The sequence below is a fragment of the Seriola lalandi genome, unplaced genomic scaffold, assembly GCF_002814215.2.
Source record: "Seriola lalandi dorsalis isolate HSWRI2012SDOR001 ecotype SW California unplaced genomic scaffold, Sedor1 jcf7180002054916, whole genome shotgun sequence".
NCBI classification, from domain to species: Eukaryota; Metazoa; Chordata; class Actinopteri; order Carangiformes; family Carangidae; genus Seriola; species Seriola lalandi.
The window spans coordinates 1,344,737-1,362,460 of NW_019525468.1; the positions used below are offsets into that span (position 1 = coordinate 1,344,737).

The 17,724-nt window shown below is 41.7% G+C and overlaps 1 protein-coding gene across 5 annotated transcripts in view; it reads left to right on the forward strand.

Moving 5' to 3' along the window:
• The first annotated feature begins 92 nt into the window (after positions 1-92).
• The window catches only part of col16a1 (collagen, type XVI, alpha 1), a 67,161-nt gene continuing 49,529 nt past the window's right edge, over positions 93-17,724 (forward strand). For 2 of the 5 annotated variants that reach the window (XM_087169822.1, XM_087169823.1), the window contains exons 1-4: positions 93-434; positions 5,844-5,963; positions 16,377-16,445; positions 16,528-16,645. In XM_087169822.1, the coding sequence (XP_087025948.1) occupies positions 5,888-5,963; positions 16,377-16,445; positions 16,528-16,645 (263 nt within the window). In that variant the 5' untranslated portion in view covers positions 93-434; positions 5,844-5,887. The remainder of the gene's footprint in view (positions 435-5,843; positions 5,964-16,376; positions 16,446-16,527; positions 16,646-17,724) is intronic. The other 3 variants (XM_023431088.2, XM_023431085.2, XM_023431084.2) reach the window with 2 other exon arrangements.

Below are 17,724 nucleotides of genomic sequence, written 5' to 3' on the forward strand. Positions count from 1 at the left end.
GGGGGGGGCAGACAGGAAGAGAGATAGACAGGGGGAAGAGATAGAGAGAGAGAAAAAGTAATGAGAAACCGACAGAGAGTTTCAAAAAGCAAAGAGAGGGTGACAGAGAGAGAGAAAGAGAGGGAGGTTTGGGATTTAGATCGTGCAGCAGCGGGAGAGAGAGACAGAGAGAGAGAGAGAGAGAGAGAGAGAGAGAGAGAGGGGAGGGGAAAAGTTGGACACGGACAATCTTGCAGTAACTTTTTTCTTCTTTCCTTTCTCCGTGGAAGAAGCCTCAAGAAAAAAAACAGTCAAGGAGACAAAAACCACACTGGATTACATTTGACTGTATCTGCATCGTCCCGCAAGACTTCCACTCTGGTCCTTGGATACGTACGCGCATTTATTTACGGATTAATGTGGTCGCAACTTTGTGGACTGATCAGTAGTTGAAGGTATGGCTTTTGAACTTTTGTGGACGTGTTAGCGATGTCCGAGCCAGATAAAATTGTAAAAATAAAAGTTTAGCAAGTTTGAAGACTGCAGTTTGTGAAGTGACTCCAGTGGAACTTTATGGTGAAACTTTTGCTTAATACAATACATCACATGGGGATATTATAGGCGTATTATACAGTAGATGACCACCACAAATTTGCTGTAAATTCATTGTTGAGCACAATAGTTCCTGTGAGGTTATCATTGTTGTACTGCAGATCACTGTGATTTTAAGAGATAACATACCATAAAATATAAGTACGATAAACTCAATTTCTCCCAATGGAGATCATTAAAGTTATACTGTATCTGCTGAGTAGCCTTGGCATATGGTAGAACTGCTGTATTTCTTTATTGGACTTTGCAAAAAACTTTAAAATCAGGACTAGTTGGTGTAGCTGCTGGCAAAAGTGATGCTGATTTTCCTTTCATATCTAAGCCAGGCCTTAATACAACACATAATGAGGCTGTGAGCTGGTACTGTAAATCTTTGTGGCTTGCATTCAACCCCTGTGGCATGGAAAAGCCTCCTTCTTTTTTTTTTTCTTTGGAGCAGCTACATGCATATCATTCAAGCAAAGTAATGTCTGAGCATAGCACTGCACTGATCTGAGATCAGTGTGCAAAATCCGAAAACTTCTTCCCTCTACCTGCGAAAGAAAAGAAAGAAAGTGCTGAGGAGGAAGCCTGCATGCCAGAGACACATCTGCTTTCCTCATTACTCAGCCTCCCCATGTTTTTGGCTTTTGTATCCTGTCTGTGCACCCCCCAAAAACATCCAGAGGGGCTCTTGAAAGTCTTTGGTGAGTCATTCTCCCCTGCAAAATCTGGAACAGCTCAGTTTTGCATGTATTTAATTCACAAGAGAGCTGCTTCTTTGGAGAATATATTGATATCTCTGATCAGCTCACCTGATGTAAACATTTCAGGGCCATTTCAACAAAAATACAATGTAAGGATCCAACACATTAAAAAGCTTGAAAACCCTTGTATGCTGCAGTATCTCCAGGGACACATTCGCCCCCCTGCAGTAACAGGTTCTGCTCCCACTTCAGACCCTGGGGAATATAGCCCGGCAAACGTTACAAATTCATGTCCTTGAATTTAACTACACATTAAGTGTTGCTCACTTAACCTGCTGTAGGCTGCACATGCAATGTGTAGCTGTGGGCCGGACAGTATCTGTTTCACATACTGGTTCCAGTTCTAGCCAGTGCTATGGGCCTGCAGCAAACTGTATCATACGCTTGACTCTTTGCTTTTTCAGGTCAGCAGTGAAGTGAGCATTGGGCTATCAGAAATGTAAAGTCAAGCTGAAGAAAAGCAGCAGGTCATCAGCCCGCTGAAGGCCGACTTAACCATGCATAGCACGGGCCTCGGGCCAACTAGCTCACGTCATCAGAGCAGAACTCACTTCACTACGTTATTTTATGTTAGTGGACCAATAGTGTCCATGCCTTTGGAACTTCGAGTTAGCCCTACGTAGACATTCAGAGGGGGGTGTTTGTCTTCAACAATCCCTACTGTTCTTCACAATCTGCATCTGTGCCTGTTTCTCATTCGCAACTAAAGGCCTTGAACACTGCCCAGAATGTAAGACTAGTAAAAACTTGCCTGAGTTCCTCTTGAGTGTCATACAGCTTTGGATATTGCCTTCGCTAGTTTGCAAGTTTCCATTGCTCCCGGTCAATGGGTTCTCTGGAGTGCCTTATCAAAGCCTCAGGGCATCTTCAGCTACTTTTATATACACGCCTAACCCTCCATTGTACCAGGCCTGCAAAGCACTCTCAGGTTCATCCGCCTGAAGCACATCCGAAGTTCCAAACGGCAAGTGGACATGTTGGTGCGTTCACGATGACAAGTCAGAATTACAGTAAATTGAAGCTTCTGACGGTCAAAAACACATTCAGAAAAAATGCCCTGATATCTCCTACAGTATCTGGCAAAAAGAGCTCCAGGAAAACATGGTTGATGTCAACATCCATTCAGTATGTCAGTCAGTCTGTCAGTTGGTCCACTAACCTGTACCTATATCTGAACAACAATATCTGAACAACTATTGGGTGGATTTCCATGAAGCTTTGTACAGACATTCATAGTCGCCATAGGGTAAATCCTAATGAAGGTTAATTAGGAACTACAACTATTAGGATAGACTGCCATTAAATTTGGAACGGACATTCATCTTCCCCTCAGGAATATTTCTAAACTTTGGTGATCCCATCTGACTTTTCATCTAGCACCATCATCATGTCGAAATATAAATTTAGCCAGTACGTTGGTTTATGACTAAAAATTTGCAAAACTAATGACATTGATACCAGTGTCAGCTGCACTTTGTACTAATTAGCAAATGTGAGAATGCTACCATGCTTAACTAAGATGGTGAATATAGCCCCGTGTTGTACCTGGTTAACATCAGCATATTAGCATTGTCATTGTTAGCATATTAGCATAATGATGTTCGCCCATAGCTCAAAGCACCACTGTGCCCAAGTACAGCCTTGCAGAGCCACCAGCAACAGAAATAGACTTTGTCATTGCCTTCTTGGATGTTTGCGCCTCCTTACTCCAACAGTGCATAGTGTAAAAATGGCTTGTGTCACTTGACTGTATGCATAAAGATTTCTCTACTGTCTGACAGTCTTTTTGTTTAGTCACTGACCATATCTATATCTGTGCGCTCTTGCCTCCTATAGTACACATGAATTTGTATGTGAATGAATGTATGCATATGCATCTGTCCACTTATTTTCCAAGCTTCTGTGTTACTGCTGCATTCCAGCCAACTTTTCCTGCACTTCCCTACACATCCACTGCGAGGAAAAGAGGACACTCCCTGCAGGATTCATTCTGGGTGATGACCCACTGACCAATCAGGAGGTTGTTTTCACAGCCCGGCACCAAAACCACTCTTGATTGTGTGTGTGTTTGTATTTGGGAGCAGGAATGGAAGCAGATACCCTCTGAGTGAGCTCTCAGTCAATCCTTTTGCTGCAGTATGCTGGGAGAGACAGCTGGAAAAGCAGTGAACCCTCAAATATTACATGGCTTACACGTTTATGCCAGGTTCTCCCATTTAAACGGATACAAAGCAGTCTAAACCGTGGGCTACTGGTTCACTGTTATTTAATCATCTGTGTCTGTGTGGCTAATAAGCAATTCTCTTGTCAAACCATAAAGAGGACATGTTTCCTTTAACTCTGTCAGGGTGTGTTCCTCTAAACAGTTTTGTGTTGGGGCTGTTGTTCTGTAAGCGATGGCAATGATGATGAAATGTGTGACAACAAAAATTGCTAAGCACTGAGCACAAATTGCCTCCATTGTTATTTAGGACAGTACCAGGGCCACTTTTGTCTGCGTATTCAAGCCATGAAAAGTAATGAAAATGATAGCTGTGGCGGAAATAGAAAATAGGCGAAAGTTCTGGACATGGAACCAAAAATGACTCCCAGAACTACTGAGCATCAAGTCACGTTGTTGTTTTTAAAAAAAATTGTCCATGCTGAAAGAGACATGAAGGCTGTGTTGTGATTGTTGATGTTGGTCACCACTTCTGTCCGCCAGTGCATGTCTTCAGGCTTTTGTGTTGGAAGATTTTCAAATCTGTCATTGTTTTCCTTCCTGTATTGGCTCCGCACTCAGTGACCCGATCAGCATGCTTACTAGGCTCATGGCCAGCCCATTGGCCAAACCTGGTGGCCTAACCCCGCACTGCCTCACCTTTATCTGCTGTAGTCAGCTGGGTGGCCATGAAGCTGCGAATGGAGTGCAGAGAGAGAGAGAGGAGGAGAAAGAGAGACATCCATAGCAACACGTATTAAGAAGCCTATTAAATTGTTTTGGATTATGGCCAGATAACAATAGCAATGAGCTGTAACTTTTCTGTGTTCTCCGGACTGTGATGCATTATGTATTATGTTCTGTGTGAGCTTTCCTATTATTGTGATCATGTGGCATGAAGCCTATAATAATGGCATAAAGCCATTTAAGGCTTTGATTAACCCTCCACTCATCGAAGTGCAGAGGAAAACTTTTTTTTAAAAACTATTCTTCTTGCTGTTAAGCTTGCAGCTAATTTGAACTAAAAAGTATAATAAATTGTGCCATAGCATGATTCTGAAGGATCTTCTCATGAAATGATAAGCTGGCCTTTTAAATGTAGGAAATAAAAAAAAAATAAATAAAAAAAATAAAAAAAAGCGACGACACCTGGCTGCAGCTGCCCCCCAAAAAATTGAATGCATAATTCACAATGTGGGGCATGTGAAGCTGTCCTTGTTATTTCAGAACATAATTTGAAACAATGTCCTCCACCACATTGTCTATTAGCAGCACGCTGCAAACAGTCAGGTCAGGCTAGATGGTATTCACACCGTGTCCTCGCCTGGGCAGGAGCACCACATTGTGTGTGTGGGGGTCATTTCTCCTGGCAGACAGGACAGGTGTGTGTACAGAGACACAGTCTGCTCGCCTGCCTGCCTCGAGGGCCCTGCTGTACCTGTAAACACTGCAGAGTTATGGGGTCCTCACACATGCTGAGGGCAAGTCCAGGTCAGCTGGGATGTGTTTATGCAAGTCCGAGTGGGCGGTGTGTTTATGTGTGTGCATTCTTGTATGTGTGTTTATGAATAAGGGGTTGTAGTAAGGCAGGGGGGCTGTGGAGACAGAATATAATGATTATTTAGACGTGGCATGCATTTTAATCTGTGCATGAATGTGTGTGTGTGTGTGTGTGCTTGTTGTTGGGCCACGTGGAAGCATCTGGTGCAACACAACCATGGCTCCAGTGGAATAGTCCCCAGATGTGTTTGTGTGTTTTGGCCCCACTGTCTGTGTGACTCTGGACCAACCCGCCTGCATTTAAATCACTTTACTTTCATGTGTGCATGTTGCTTTGTTTTCTTGCATATGCAGTAGGTATTTGTTTGCAGAATGTGTAGTTTCCGTTTGACTTGATGAGAATGGCTTTTAGATATGGTCATGTGTGTGTGTGTGTGTGTGTGTGTGTGTGTCTGTGTGCATTTAAGTGCACTCTACTCCACATATTTACGTGTGTGTGTATCGCAGCTGCCCAGTCAAAGGCCAGCCAGATGGACAGGATAATGACTATGATCAGAGTTTATAGAGTTACACTCCTTAATGAGGGACATTCTGGTTAATTCATATGCCACTAACAAAGTCCGCATCATACCACATAATTAACACATCAACTGTGACTTACTCATAAATATACATCAATGTCTATTTAGGAGTCAAGCATAATGTGCAGCTGTCGGCAGAGTTAGAGGACTGAGTGGCGCACTGACAGAGCGCAGGAAGGATTTGACTTTTTTGACTTTCTCCTTTTCTGTTTGTTCATCCATCAGCTGGTGGCTGAGGTGAGGTGAGGTGTTTACGGAGGAGTGAAACCATGTGGCTCCTCTGCTGCTCTCTGACTCTGCTGGCCCTCAACTTCGGATCATGTGACACGTTGACGTCAGAGGAAGGTGAGTTACAACTTTTCCCCTGCTGCAGTTTTGACACCAGTGTTGGTTTTGAATGCTAAATTTGTGATTTCAGATTGAACAAGAAGTCTTGCCTAAACAAAGGGACATTTTGGGAAAGAGAGTTAGATGAGAGGATTGATATCCCTTTCCTATCCGTCTGTTGTATTTGAAGCTACAGCCATTAACCTGTTAGCTTAGCTTAGCATAAGGACTGAAAACATGGTGAGAAAACTAGCTGCAGTTTTGACACCACTGTTGGTTTTGCATGCTAAATATGTGGAATTGAAGAATGAACAAGATGCCTTGCTTAAAAAAAGGAGTAGTTCAACAATTTGGGAAAGATGAGTAGATTGATACCACTGTCATGTTTGTTTTATTTGAAGTTACAGCCAGCAACAGGTTAGCCTAGCTTAGCATTAGGACTGCAAACATGGTGAAAAGCTAGCTAAGTCAGGAGCTTAGTGAACTTGCTCTTTCCAGTCTTTATGCTAAGCTAAGATACGCAGCTGCTTGGCTGGTTGGATATGGGAATGATATCAAGTTGCATCTAACTCCCAGTAAGAAAGCGCATAATCATACTTCAAAATACTGCTTTAGCAAAAATTAGATTTAAAATAAGATTAAGAATTTTTCTTCCATTCCAAAATGAATGTAATAAACAAAATAATTGCATTACATCAGTAGCCACTATGGAGCTCTGTGAACTCCTTTATCAAATATTACTGCTTCCAAGGACAAAGGCTGTGAATATAAATCCTGCTTAATGCTGAATGGCACAAGAAATGCTCCCAACCAATTGCCTCTCAGAAAAGTCCTTATATCTTAATTTAAATGCTAAAAAGACAGTAAAGTCACAAAAACAATGCCTTCTGGTGCTAAAGTAATACTGTTACAAGTTACAAGCAGTTATATTTCAGACTTTTATTCATATTTTCAAGCTGGAGTTGTATGCCTGACCAACTCTGTACGCTTTGAAACCCATCTGCATTTGATGGAGCTGTGTCCATCTGTGTCTATGTGTGTGTGTGCCCTGTATGTGTGATGGAGCCCAAGGTTACAATGAAAATGGAGCGTAATTATAGCTTATATGCATTTCATGCTGGTAGCCGTTGGTGGCTGTGTGGTTAGGCTGTGGCAAAGAGGCATGTGTCTTTACCACGTGCGGTTGTGTTCCTCTTCGTGAGCCATCAATCATACAGGCTTCTGTGCATTTGTATAGGAGAAACAAGGGTTTTTGAACATCTATGTGTGCACATATGAGATTACAAGCATGTTGAAATGCTAGCTTGTCTATTGGCATGTAAGAGAGAATGTGCATGCGTTTCTATTTGTATCCGTGTAGGCGTGTGTGTGTGCGAGAGAGAAAGAAACAGACAACCAAGAAATCAAGAGGCAGAAAGGTGAAGAGAAATCTCTTTTTTGTCTTTTACTCTCTTTTTTATTTATTTATTTTGTTCCGAACTGTCATACTCCCTCATCACATTGTCAGTGTGTTCTCAGGGGCCAGCTCTGTGATATCACTTGGGGGGCCAAGCAATCCTCCATAGCTCGTGGAGCTCAGAAGGGAGGTTTGTCAAGGCGGGAGGGGGCGGGGGGGTTCCCTCTTGGGAGAACCTAGTCAGAGATTTTCAGATGAGACTGAGTCAGCTTGCAGCTCCCCTGAGTCCTTTCCCCCAGTGGTTGGAAGAAAGTACTTTTTCAAGTGCAGCTTTCACACTGTCACTGCAAGCACCACGCACGCACGCACGCACGCACGCGCGCGCACACACACACACACACACACACACACACACACACACACACACACACACACACACACACACACACACACAGTATCACTATTACTCTGACTCATCCAAATCTCTACTTACTGGTAATTTGCTGACATTACAGCAGGAAAGCAGGTTTAAGTAAAACTAGTGTTGAAGAGTCGAGCTGGATGATTGCACTGCAGTTCTGCAGTGTATCAGCAAAAGAGACTAGTCCCTGTAGTTAAATTAAATGGCTGAAATGCCTTGGCTTTTTTAAAGTGTTGCTGATATGGGTTTTTTTCGTGCACCAATGTCTGAAGTAATGGATTTATGTATTCTTTTTTTGACTCATTTTCCCTTTGTCTGTTCTGACTGAGCTAAGTTCAATGTTTTTTCTAAAGCCAATGCATTATTGTAGTAATATGCTCACTTGCACAGTGTGAGTTGACAAGATCAACATTACAGTGCCTGGTATTTTTTTTATTTGCTTTTATGCTGATAATGACACTGATTGCATACTATAGGCCTACTTACACTAATAATATACTTTAGTCCTTCATATACACCAATTAATGGAATGAAAAGTGACATTTAAAGAACATCATTAAAGGGCTTCTTTCCTTTCTTTCTATAATACATTGCCTATTGAAACAGGATGTTGGGATCAGACATCAAAAAGAATGATCTTTAAAGTGTACTGTTTTCAAAGAACCTTAAAACAGAGTTATGTTCATTTGTCAGCCAGATGTGGGCACCAGAAAAAGCTGTAAACATGTTATCAAGTATCTGCCTATTTACTAATCTAGCAGACATGGAACAACATAAGTATTCATTTAAAATCGTGTTTATGGCCACCTGACAACTATAAATCCACCATTAACTCTCATTTTAGCTCTGTTTCCGCAAACTCCTGTGAAAAATGTCAGGTTCTTTAGGTGCTAAATGCTCCTTTATGTTATGTTTGCTGTTTGGTGTAGGGCCAGTAGTGTGCAGTGCATTTATGAGAGCTTTAGCGGAAAACAGTTGCTTGTTGTTGCTTAAAACGGGGTTGAAACTGAACCAAAACAGTAAAGCTGCAGAGTCAGATGATACTTTTGGGTTTGCTACTATGAGCAACCCATATCACATGACATGAAGAATAGTCAATTGATCTATTGCTAATATAAAAATAGTTCAGTTGTGCAGCTTTAAGTGTTAATTTCATGGGTATGTTGTGTTAATATTTGCATTATAGAGCATTTGAGACAGATCCTACTCCTGGTGGGTAATAATTAGGGCTGATAGGTAACCTTCAGGGTGGGACTAGGCTAGTTCGGAGTTTATAAATGCTGGTGCCTGAACATCACTGGTGAGAAATGAACTTGAGCAAAACAGTTTAACTTGTAACTTCAGGGGTGCTGCTTCATGAATGAACCTGTCTCATAATGTCTCTACTCTCCACATTGAATATATGTCTTGGGAGCTACATCAGGCCTGCTTGCAAAATGCATAATGAGGGTGCAATAACTTTCAAACACCATTAACTCAGTAGTTTAAAAAGTAGTACAGTCAATCTCAATACTGCACAGTGCATAAAAATACAGTATACCAGATTCGTTTTAAATGTCTTTTGCCCTTTCCTCAAACACACAGGATGTCAGACATTATGTCAAACAGCACAATCTCATTTGAGATAAGTACAGACTTCTACATGTCCTGTCCAAGTTTATTGTTGTGAAAAGCTTGTAAATGTGTATGTCATGAGTTCAGTCTGTGTCTGTGTGTGCTTGTGAAAGTGTATTGAACGTGGGCCAGAGGCCTACAAGGGGGAAAATGAGTGAGCTCATCCCTCTTAAGTGCCGCATTTTAAGTCTGTCCACTCCTCTGTACTGCAATTTTATCTCTGTAAAACAACCAGGAATGTTCTCTCGTCTGTCTCATTTGGCCGAGAGGGCACACACACACTGTCACTCTGTCTCAATCCCTCCTTCCTTTAATCACCCTCTCAGTTTGTCATTTTTCCCCCATTTAAACCTCAGATAGGCCATATTGAATCATCGCATTGAATCATCAGCCCAGTGTGCCCCTCTCCCTCCCTCATGATGCATTTGTTCAACAGCTCTGGGACCTAAAAGACTCTCCATCTGAGTCTAATTTTCTGCTGATCAGCAGCCCAGTCCAATTATCTTGGAAGTAAAGCACACTGAATAACTACCATACCTGCTCTTATTACAAGCCACACACTACCGCGTCTGACACTGTGAGCGCACTTCTGACCTCTTCTCCCAAATGGAAGCACTCTGCCAAGTGTTTGAAAACAGAATTAAAACTCAGCAGGCAGTTGGTTTCAGTAAACACTGGCCACACCACAACAGGACACTCACAGATAACGCTATTGATTCCTAAACCTTCTGAAGTTTGTTAAATATCACTCGCAACACAAGAAATGCCACACGACTTATTTTAGCTGGAATATTGCAATGGGTCAGCTAGAGTTGAGTTGATATTCCACACATACCATTGTTGTTTGTCATAATGAATGCCAGAACGGTGTATCTCAACACAAAGTATATTTGAGCTTTCTTACTTTCCGTACACTGATACATTTAATCAAACCATTTAGGTTTTTCCTTGTCTGACACCTTTTACTTGCACTATCCAATTTAAGTGCAAGTCTGTATACATCAAAAAGTAGTGTTTTACTTTTCTAAAGACCTATAATTTCCTGAATTTTTATCTTTGGCAAGGTGGAGACTTGGGGGAACACACACAGCAGTGTACTGCATGACTGCCAGTGAAGTATCATTACCTGCTTTGGCAAGACTCAAACACAACCCATCAAAGAGGAAGTGAACCCAGCCAAGACCATCCAATCTCTTTAAGGCTACATGGAGCTACTAGCGGGATCCTGGAGTGACACTCATACTTTGTGCTAATTAGCTTGTCAACAAGCAAATGCATTCCTTTGATCACAGCTTGAGAAGAAATGGGGTTCAAGTTCTGCCATGTGTCCTCTGCCAAAGCGCCTGAGTATGCAACATTCCAATAAAATATCATCCATCCTTCGAGCTATGTGGAAATAGCATGGTTCACCCATGAACGTGAGAAAAAGTCTAACATTTTAACAAGTAAATACAGAATTTAACTTTATTCACAGCTTTAAAAGAGGTAATGCATGTTATTAAGTTGTTTATCGGTGGGATATATGCAAACACAGATCATATAGTTTACAACCTGTTCTTGAAATGTAAGTGAGTGTTAACATTGTTGGAGAGAATCTTAACTTGCTGGCAAATGCCACGTGATAAGTTCTAAATACAGTGACATGTCATGCCATGCTAAACTTTCATCAGTCCAAGCCAAAGGTCACCAATAGGCTGACCGTGGTCCAGATCCAAAGACAGACACTGTCAAGTCCAGACCTGGACATATATCCTATAAAGCATTGAGAATTATTAAATAGTCACGGAACGTTTCTAGTTTAACCAGTGCTGCTTTTCTACTGCTCACGTGACGCTACCTGGCCTATCACTGTGACTCAAGTCAGTCAGTGATATACACACACCGAGGAAATAAGTGGAGAAAGTGGGATAGAGGAAGGAAAGAGAGAAGGACGCGTTAATGCTGTTCAGTTGTTATGATGTGTTATTTTTTTATTCATTACAAAATGTTTGATACTGTTGGTTAACTGTTGGAGTTAACTATTAAGAAGAAAAATCTGAGTGAACTTGTTCTCACGATGTTTGGAGTGAAGTCATACTAGATCATTCCGATGCGGGCCGGCTCTGGGCATGGGCATGGGGGGCAATGCTCCACCAAATGCTCTGAGTTCCCCACCAAATCATCCTGCTTCATCCCAAAATTTAATAAAAACTAAAAAGTAGGGATATTCTGCATTTTCCGATTATCTGTATACTTATTTTCTTTAATTAACAACCAATAAAATAAATTAATAAAAAAACGTGGTACTTTGGCGCTGATGCGGCTACCTGATTCTGCTCTGTAGTCACTACTCTGTGGCCTGGAGCAGTGTCCCGCCCACAGCACGATCTGATTGGCTAATAGTAAGCTGAAGGCCGCTGTGAACACAGTTTTTCACAGTCAAGAGCAGTGTGTCGAAGGTAAGACGGCAGACATCACTGGTTTAATAAACATCACAACCCTCTACACTTAAGTTACAACAACACCACACTCTGATGAACAAGTTCATCGGTTGATTCAAGACACACCGAGCAAGAGAGAGAGAGAAGCTAGCGCTAACTGCTAAGCTAAAGTAACTAGCAGAACAGCTAATGAATTAGTCAAAGTCGCTAAAGGAGCAGAGAGCTGTGAGTGCTGGAGCAGGGCGGGAATTCAATTCCCTGTCGGGGATAGAAATTTCAGGGCTCCGACCGCTGAGTTCAGACTTTCAAGTCGCCTCGAGCCCGCACGCTCCAGAAAGCAGGTAGGTGAAGCTTTGGTTAGGCAGGAACCGTAGAAGTTTGTGGTGGAAAGGCTGCAAGTGACATCTGTTTGTTGTGTGTGCGTACTACGTAACCAGCCATATCAAGTTGTCACCGTTGAGTTGGGCTAAGTGGTAGTCGTAGTTTAAGCTTTTGTTTGGTTGTTGTGGTGGCATAGCTAGCCTACGTCCCACGTAAATATGGCGGCGTTTGTGTTGAGATGAGTTCGTGGCTAACCCCACGTTTGGTCAGTTTTACAGGTGTAGGAAGCTGACTCGTGTGAGATTGCGAAACATTATGATGTCCCCGTTTCTTGTGTCCTTACTAAGAGGGAATTGAAAGCAATTATTTTAGAGGGCTTAGTAAATGAGGGGGTTTTGAACTTACTGGTTTCTCCTGGTGCGGTGGCTGGGGGTATGGTGGTAGCGTCCTCAGGTGATGAGCCGGCTGCTATTTCCCCGGTGAGGGAGGCGGCTGGGGGGCCTGCCATTCATATTCCCAGTGTAGGGCAGACGAAAAGCACGTCACACTGCCAGAGTTTGTCCCATTCTGCTCCTGGCTCTAGGTTAGACGCCCAGTTGAATGTGCGTTTAGCTTTCCTTCAAATGGAGAAGGAAGAGAGCGAGCGTGAGTTCCAGCTCCGGAGGGAGCTGAGCCGGAGACAGAGTGGGATTGAAAGGTTGGACTTACCGTAATCATGCTGCCCCACCAAGTACCTCCTGATCTTTGAACCAAGGTGGTCTGGAGTCACATGACTGGTTACAGTCACAGTGTGGTCCTGCTGAGCCATTGGTGTGAAATAATGAGTGTCAGAATAGTGTTGAGGATGCTAAATCTCTCTTATGCAGTTTTCCAGTGTTGGTTTCCCCTAACCTCTCAGTTTTTTTCCAGCTCGAAGTGCATGCTAGCGCCTCTGGAGCCAGTGCTATACTGTCACAGTGCATCTATGATATTAGAGCGAAGATATGTGAAGTTTTTCCGTACGTGCATGATGCAACTTGTTTTGAAAAATCATTTATGATTTTATAAGTCCTGTAGTCTGAGCCCTTAAATTGCTGAAGGATGTTGAGCCAAGTGTGCCAAGTTATGGCTGAGATGAAAGCTGAACTGAGCCAAGTTATACAATGTACAGCATGAGCTAGACACATCGTATCTGAGATGTCCTAAAATGGCAAGTGAAGAGACAACAGCATATATATGGTAACAGATGCCCCTTATAACTTCAGGTCTTTATCTTGGGATAAAATAAAGTCTGCTGTTCTTAACATCACCTCAGATAAGAAAAATATAGCCTCAAGAGTGTCTGGGTGTTTAAGGCGAGTTGCTTTTCTTCAGCTGACATCTCTCACCGCCCATTCCCTTTCTTCATTCTCTCCCTCTATTCTGTCCTGTGTTTTTTTTTTTCTTCCTCTCGCCACCTTCTTCTCTACTTGTGCTGTTTAACTTTTCATCGTGCTGCCCACTTGCCTCTAGCCAGGATCTCTCTATTCCTGAACAAAGCCTTCATCCTGATTCTGTCTGATGGAAATGGGGCGGTGATGAAAAACAAGGCAAAAAAAAAAGAAGAAAAAAAAGAATAAGCAGTGACAAAAGGTAGAACTTACATCTATTGACTTCAAAAAAAAAAACCTGCATAGGGAGATATGAAGATAAGCTATTATTGTATGTATGTATGTATGTGTGTGTGTGTGTGTGTGTGTGTGTGTGTGTGTGTGTGTGTCTGATTTAAAAGGCAAGCCGTATCTGTGAGGCTGCAGAGTGTACTTTGTGCTGAGTTAGCAGATAAGGTTTCAGGATGGACCAGTAAAGTTATAAGTATACGTGTGTGTGATTGTGTGTATGAGAGAGAGAAAAAGGATGTAAGGCAGAGTGAGTATCAGGGGGAAGAAGGCTTACTTGCTCCACTGCATTTTAAGGCATTAAAACTTATGTTTATGCTCTCCATTGTATCTGTTTCTTTGTTCAGGAGTCGCAATTTAATCATGCAATTTCTTTGACTTTTCATCTTAAGTTTATCTCAGATTCCCACAACAACACTTTCTGACATCTCTTTTTCCACACTTTAATTTGTACTTTAGACAGCAATAAGAGACTTACACACTGTGCAGGGAGACAGGTTGAAGGGTGCTGCGCTTTTGAAACAGACTTTGTTTTCAAACCAAGACGAGCAGAAGCTGCAGGGTGTCAAGTGATGAACTTGATAATAGGTGATGAAGCGCTAAATGTGATTTAATTCTTTCTTGAGCCTGCCTCCGTGAAATTAAATTCCTAACTCTTAATTAAAGTCAGTTGGATGTTATTATTTTAGTAATTATATTAGGCTCTTTCACCTCGTTTTGATGTAACTTCCAGCCTGGATAAATTGCAGTTGGAAACATAGACATTGCCGTTGCATGCTTCAAGGCAACTCTCCATTTTCCTGTTTCATCAAAAAGAAATTCTGAACAACTTCATTACACGGAATCCATAAAACCAGGAGACACAAAAACGTTACTTTAGTTTGAAATGCATTATTATTTTCAATGTTATAAGACAGTTTTTTCTTCAGGCTGTATTCTCTTTACTCTACTGTATTCTCTTTTCTCTTGACCTTCAAATGAACCCTGCATCTGAACCTTTTTGTTCTTGCATAAACAATTGACCATTAGCTAAGCATTGTAGTTACTGTATATAATGCTAACAATGCAATTTACCACTCAGAATTAGCAATACATTTTTGAAATAATTGGTCTTCAATTTTTCACAGAATTAAACAAATCTACGTTTCTGATTTGTAGTCGATGTTCATGGATTTTATCAGCATGAGCTGTCACTAGCAGATTTTACAAGATGTAGCTATCTTGTAAGTAATAATGCTATAATACAAACTCTAAATCTCCTTCAGTTGGTTGAAAATATTTCCATCTGACTTTGCCTTAATCTGCTAAAAGGAGCTAAAGCTGCGTGTCCCATTCAAAATGTTAGAATCCTCACTAGTTGATTATCTGGAACACAGGAAAAGGGGAACATAGTTTGTATACAAGATAGTTAGTTGTTATGAATAAACACAAACTTCACATGCTTCATGAACGGATTCTTCAGTTGTACAAGAAAGAAGACCTTGAGGATGAGGAATAATCAATAGTATGGAAAACAAAACACAGCTGTAGCTAACGCTAGTTTGTTTCTGGAGTAAACTAATTAAAGAGCAGGACCAAATTGCTATTGTTAATGTTAACTAACACACATGTTCCCATGTAGTGCATATTCCAGTTATGAACAGGTATTTTTTTCTAAAATTAAGTTTAACCACATACAATATGTGCCCCTTAGCTCTTGAAGTGATGCTAGGTGACTAATTGTGGTAGCTAGCTGGGCATGCTAGCATTTGCAGCTTAGATTAGAGATAGAAATAAACATGCAATTTAGCCTAGTCCTCGAACCTTTACTTTTGTGATTTTTCTTTTGGAAAGGGGATAAAAAAGCACCAATGTCCCCATGCACGAGGCAGCCTTGAATCAGGTTAAATTAAAATATCTAACCTTCACATTAATGATTTAGACTATAACTGACAGCAACACAGCTCAGAGAAAATATTGGGTTTTATTTTTGGTTAATGCAGGGCACCACCTGCTTCCAGATTCTCTGCAGTCAGAGTAAAGTAAAAAACTCTTTTTGAAAAACTGTACCCTGTAGAACATCTTGCTTGGGGCTGTGGTCTTTGGCCCCAAAGAGATCAATTAAGTGTGGATCACAGTGATTCACAGGGTCCATGTCTACCTGTACTGGCCCCCATTTTTTTCTCCAACCCCCCCACCCCAGTAGTCAGGCAGGCTGCACTGACAGGCAACACTTTCCTCTGTAACCTCCCCTGACAGGGTGAGAACATATCCATCAAACAGAGGCTACCGCGACAGACAAGCTTGGTGCTAGACAACCTGTCAGACCAGGCTGTTCCTCTCTGCGCAGCTTTGCACTCATTTCATCTCACTCTGTGTGTTTTACACTCTTACACCTCCACCAACCCCCTTTCTCTTACTTTCAGATCAATATTTCTGTTACTCTCAAATGTATGTATGTTTGAAGTTGCTTGTTCTCTCATACAAGCTTTGTCCATTTCACCCAGCAGTAAGTGTAAAAGGTTACACTGGAGATAACTTCTCTAAAGGCTTTAAGCACATTTCAGGGTTTTTGCTGTTTACACACACACTTTTTGACTTTGTTATTGTATAACCCTCTGTGTCATCTATTTGTCTCTGCAGATGTACAATGCCCATCTTTACAAGTGGATGAGTGGAAGTTTCCTCAGACGGCCAGACACAATATCACTGGTGAGCAGACAAACTCAAGCAGGCATACATCCTTCTTTGAGTTTTATTTATGTGGGTGCTGATTAATGCCATTTCTTCTCAGGTTTTAATCTGGTGAGGCGATTCTCCCTGCTCAAGAGTCCAGATGTCAAGAAGATCCGCAACCCTCGAGGACCTGTAATCCTCCGCCTGGGCAAGACAGCACTCCTACGCCCAACCGAGTAAGTTTATTGTACAACCCTACTACTATATCCAGCACTTACAAACACAACTCACACAAACACACTGAGTACAGCTTTAGGTGGTGGAGAATGAATTACAGGAAGGAAAATAAAGTGAATTTTCTTGTGGACTTTCAAGCTTTCTGTAGGCCTATGTCAGCAGGCGCTCTCTTTTCATGCCATGTCTGAACAAAGAGAAATCCAGAAGGATTGAACACCCTACGGCTAATCAGCTGAAACCTCACTCAACGTGTCAGTGCTGTCCACTGGCTGTTGTGTAAAAAGCAGGCACTTGGCAAACCGTACACCATGGGTCAATCTCTGATTGCATTTCCAGAAATACCACTTCATTCCCTCCCCACTGACACTGGCTTGTAAAACTGAACTGTAATAGACTTTTGGTTTTCCGGTTGTGACCGCATATACTTATTCTAACTAGTTTTCGTATTAGAAAAGCCTGAATTATTTTCTCCAACCTAATCTATAGGAGTGATGTCTTAATTAGCAGGCATGATGCAGTTGCCAGTAAAATAAATGAAAAAAGTTAAATGGTTTGAATTTAATAGCTGCATTTGAGAGCCTGGGCTTGTTCTGAACTTGTTCCTGGGCGAAGAGACCTGCAGCCATAAAATCCAACAGGGCACAGCTTCCTTGCTCTACATGGTTTTGCAGCTTGACATGGTGTAATTATGCTTTCCTGGATTTTCATGTTGTTATTACATAGTAGTTGGGTGTAGATTGCGTTTGGAATTGCATGACAAGTGTTTATTAGGGTTATGTGCTGGCTGTTTTTCAGTCCTCTTGTTTTTCTTTTTCTGTTCTTTTGAATTATAGCTGCTTTTCAGACGGCTGAGCTTCTTTCAACCCACCGATAAAGCAGTTTTTCAGAACTTGCCAATTGGGTCAGCCTGGAGTATTTTATCACTCTGTCCAGCGCTGTGAGCTCCACTTGCTTGAAGGCCCGATAAATCTGTCTACAAAACACTCTTTTTTGGTAGAGACATTTTGTTCTAAAAGTGTCACATATATTGTTTGTCACAGGCTTAGAGAGTAGTCGTTCTTATGAAGTGGGAGAGTGG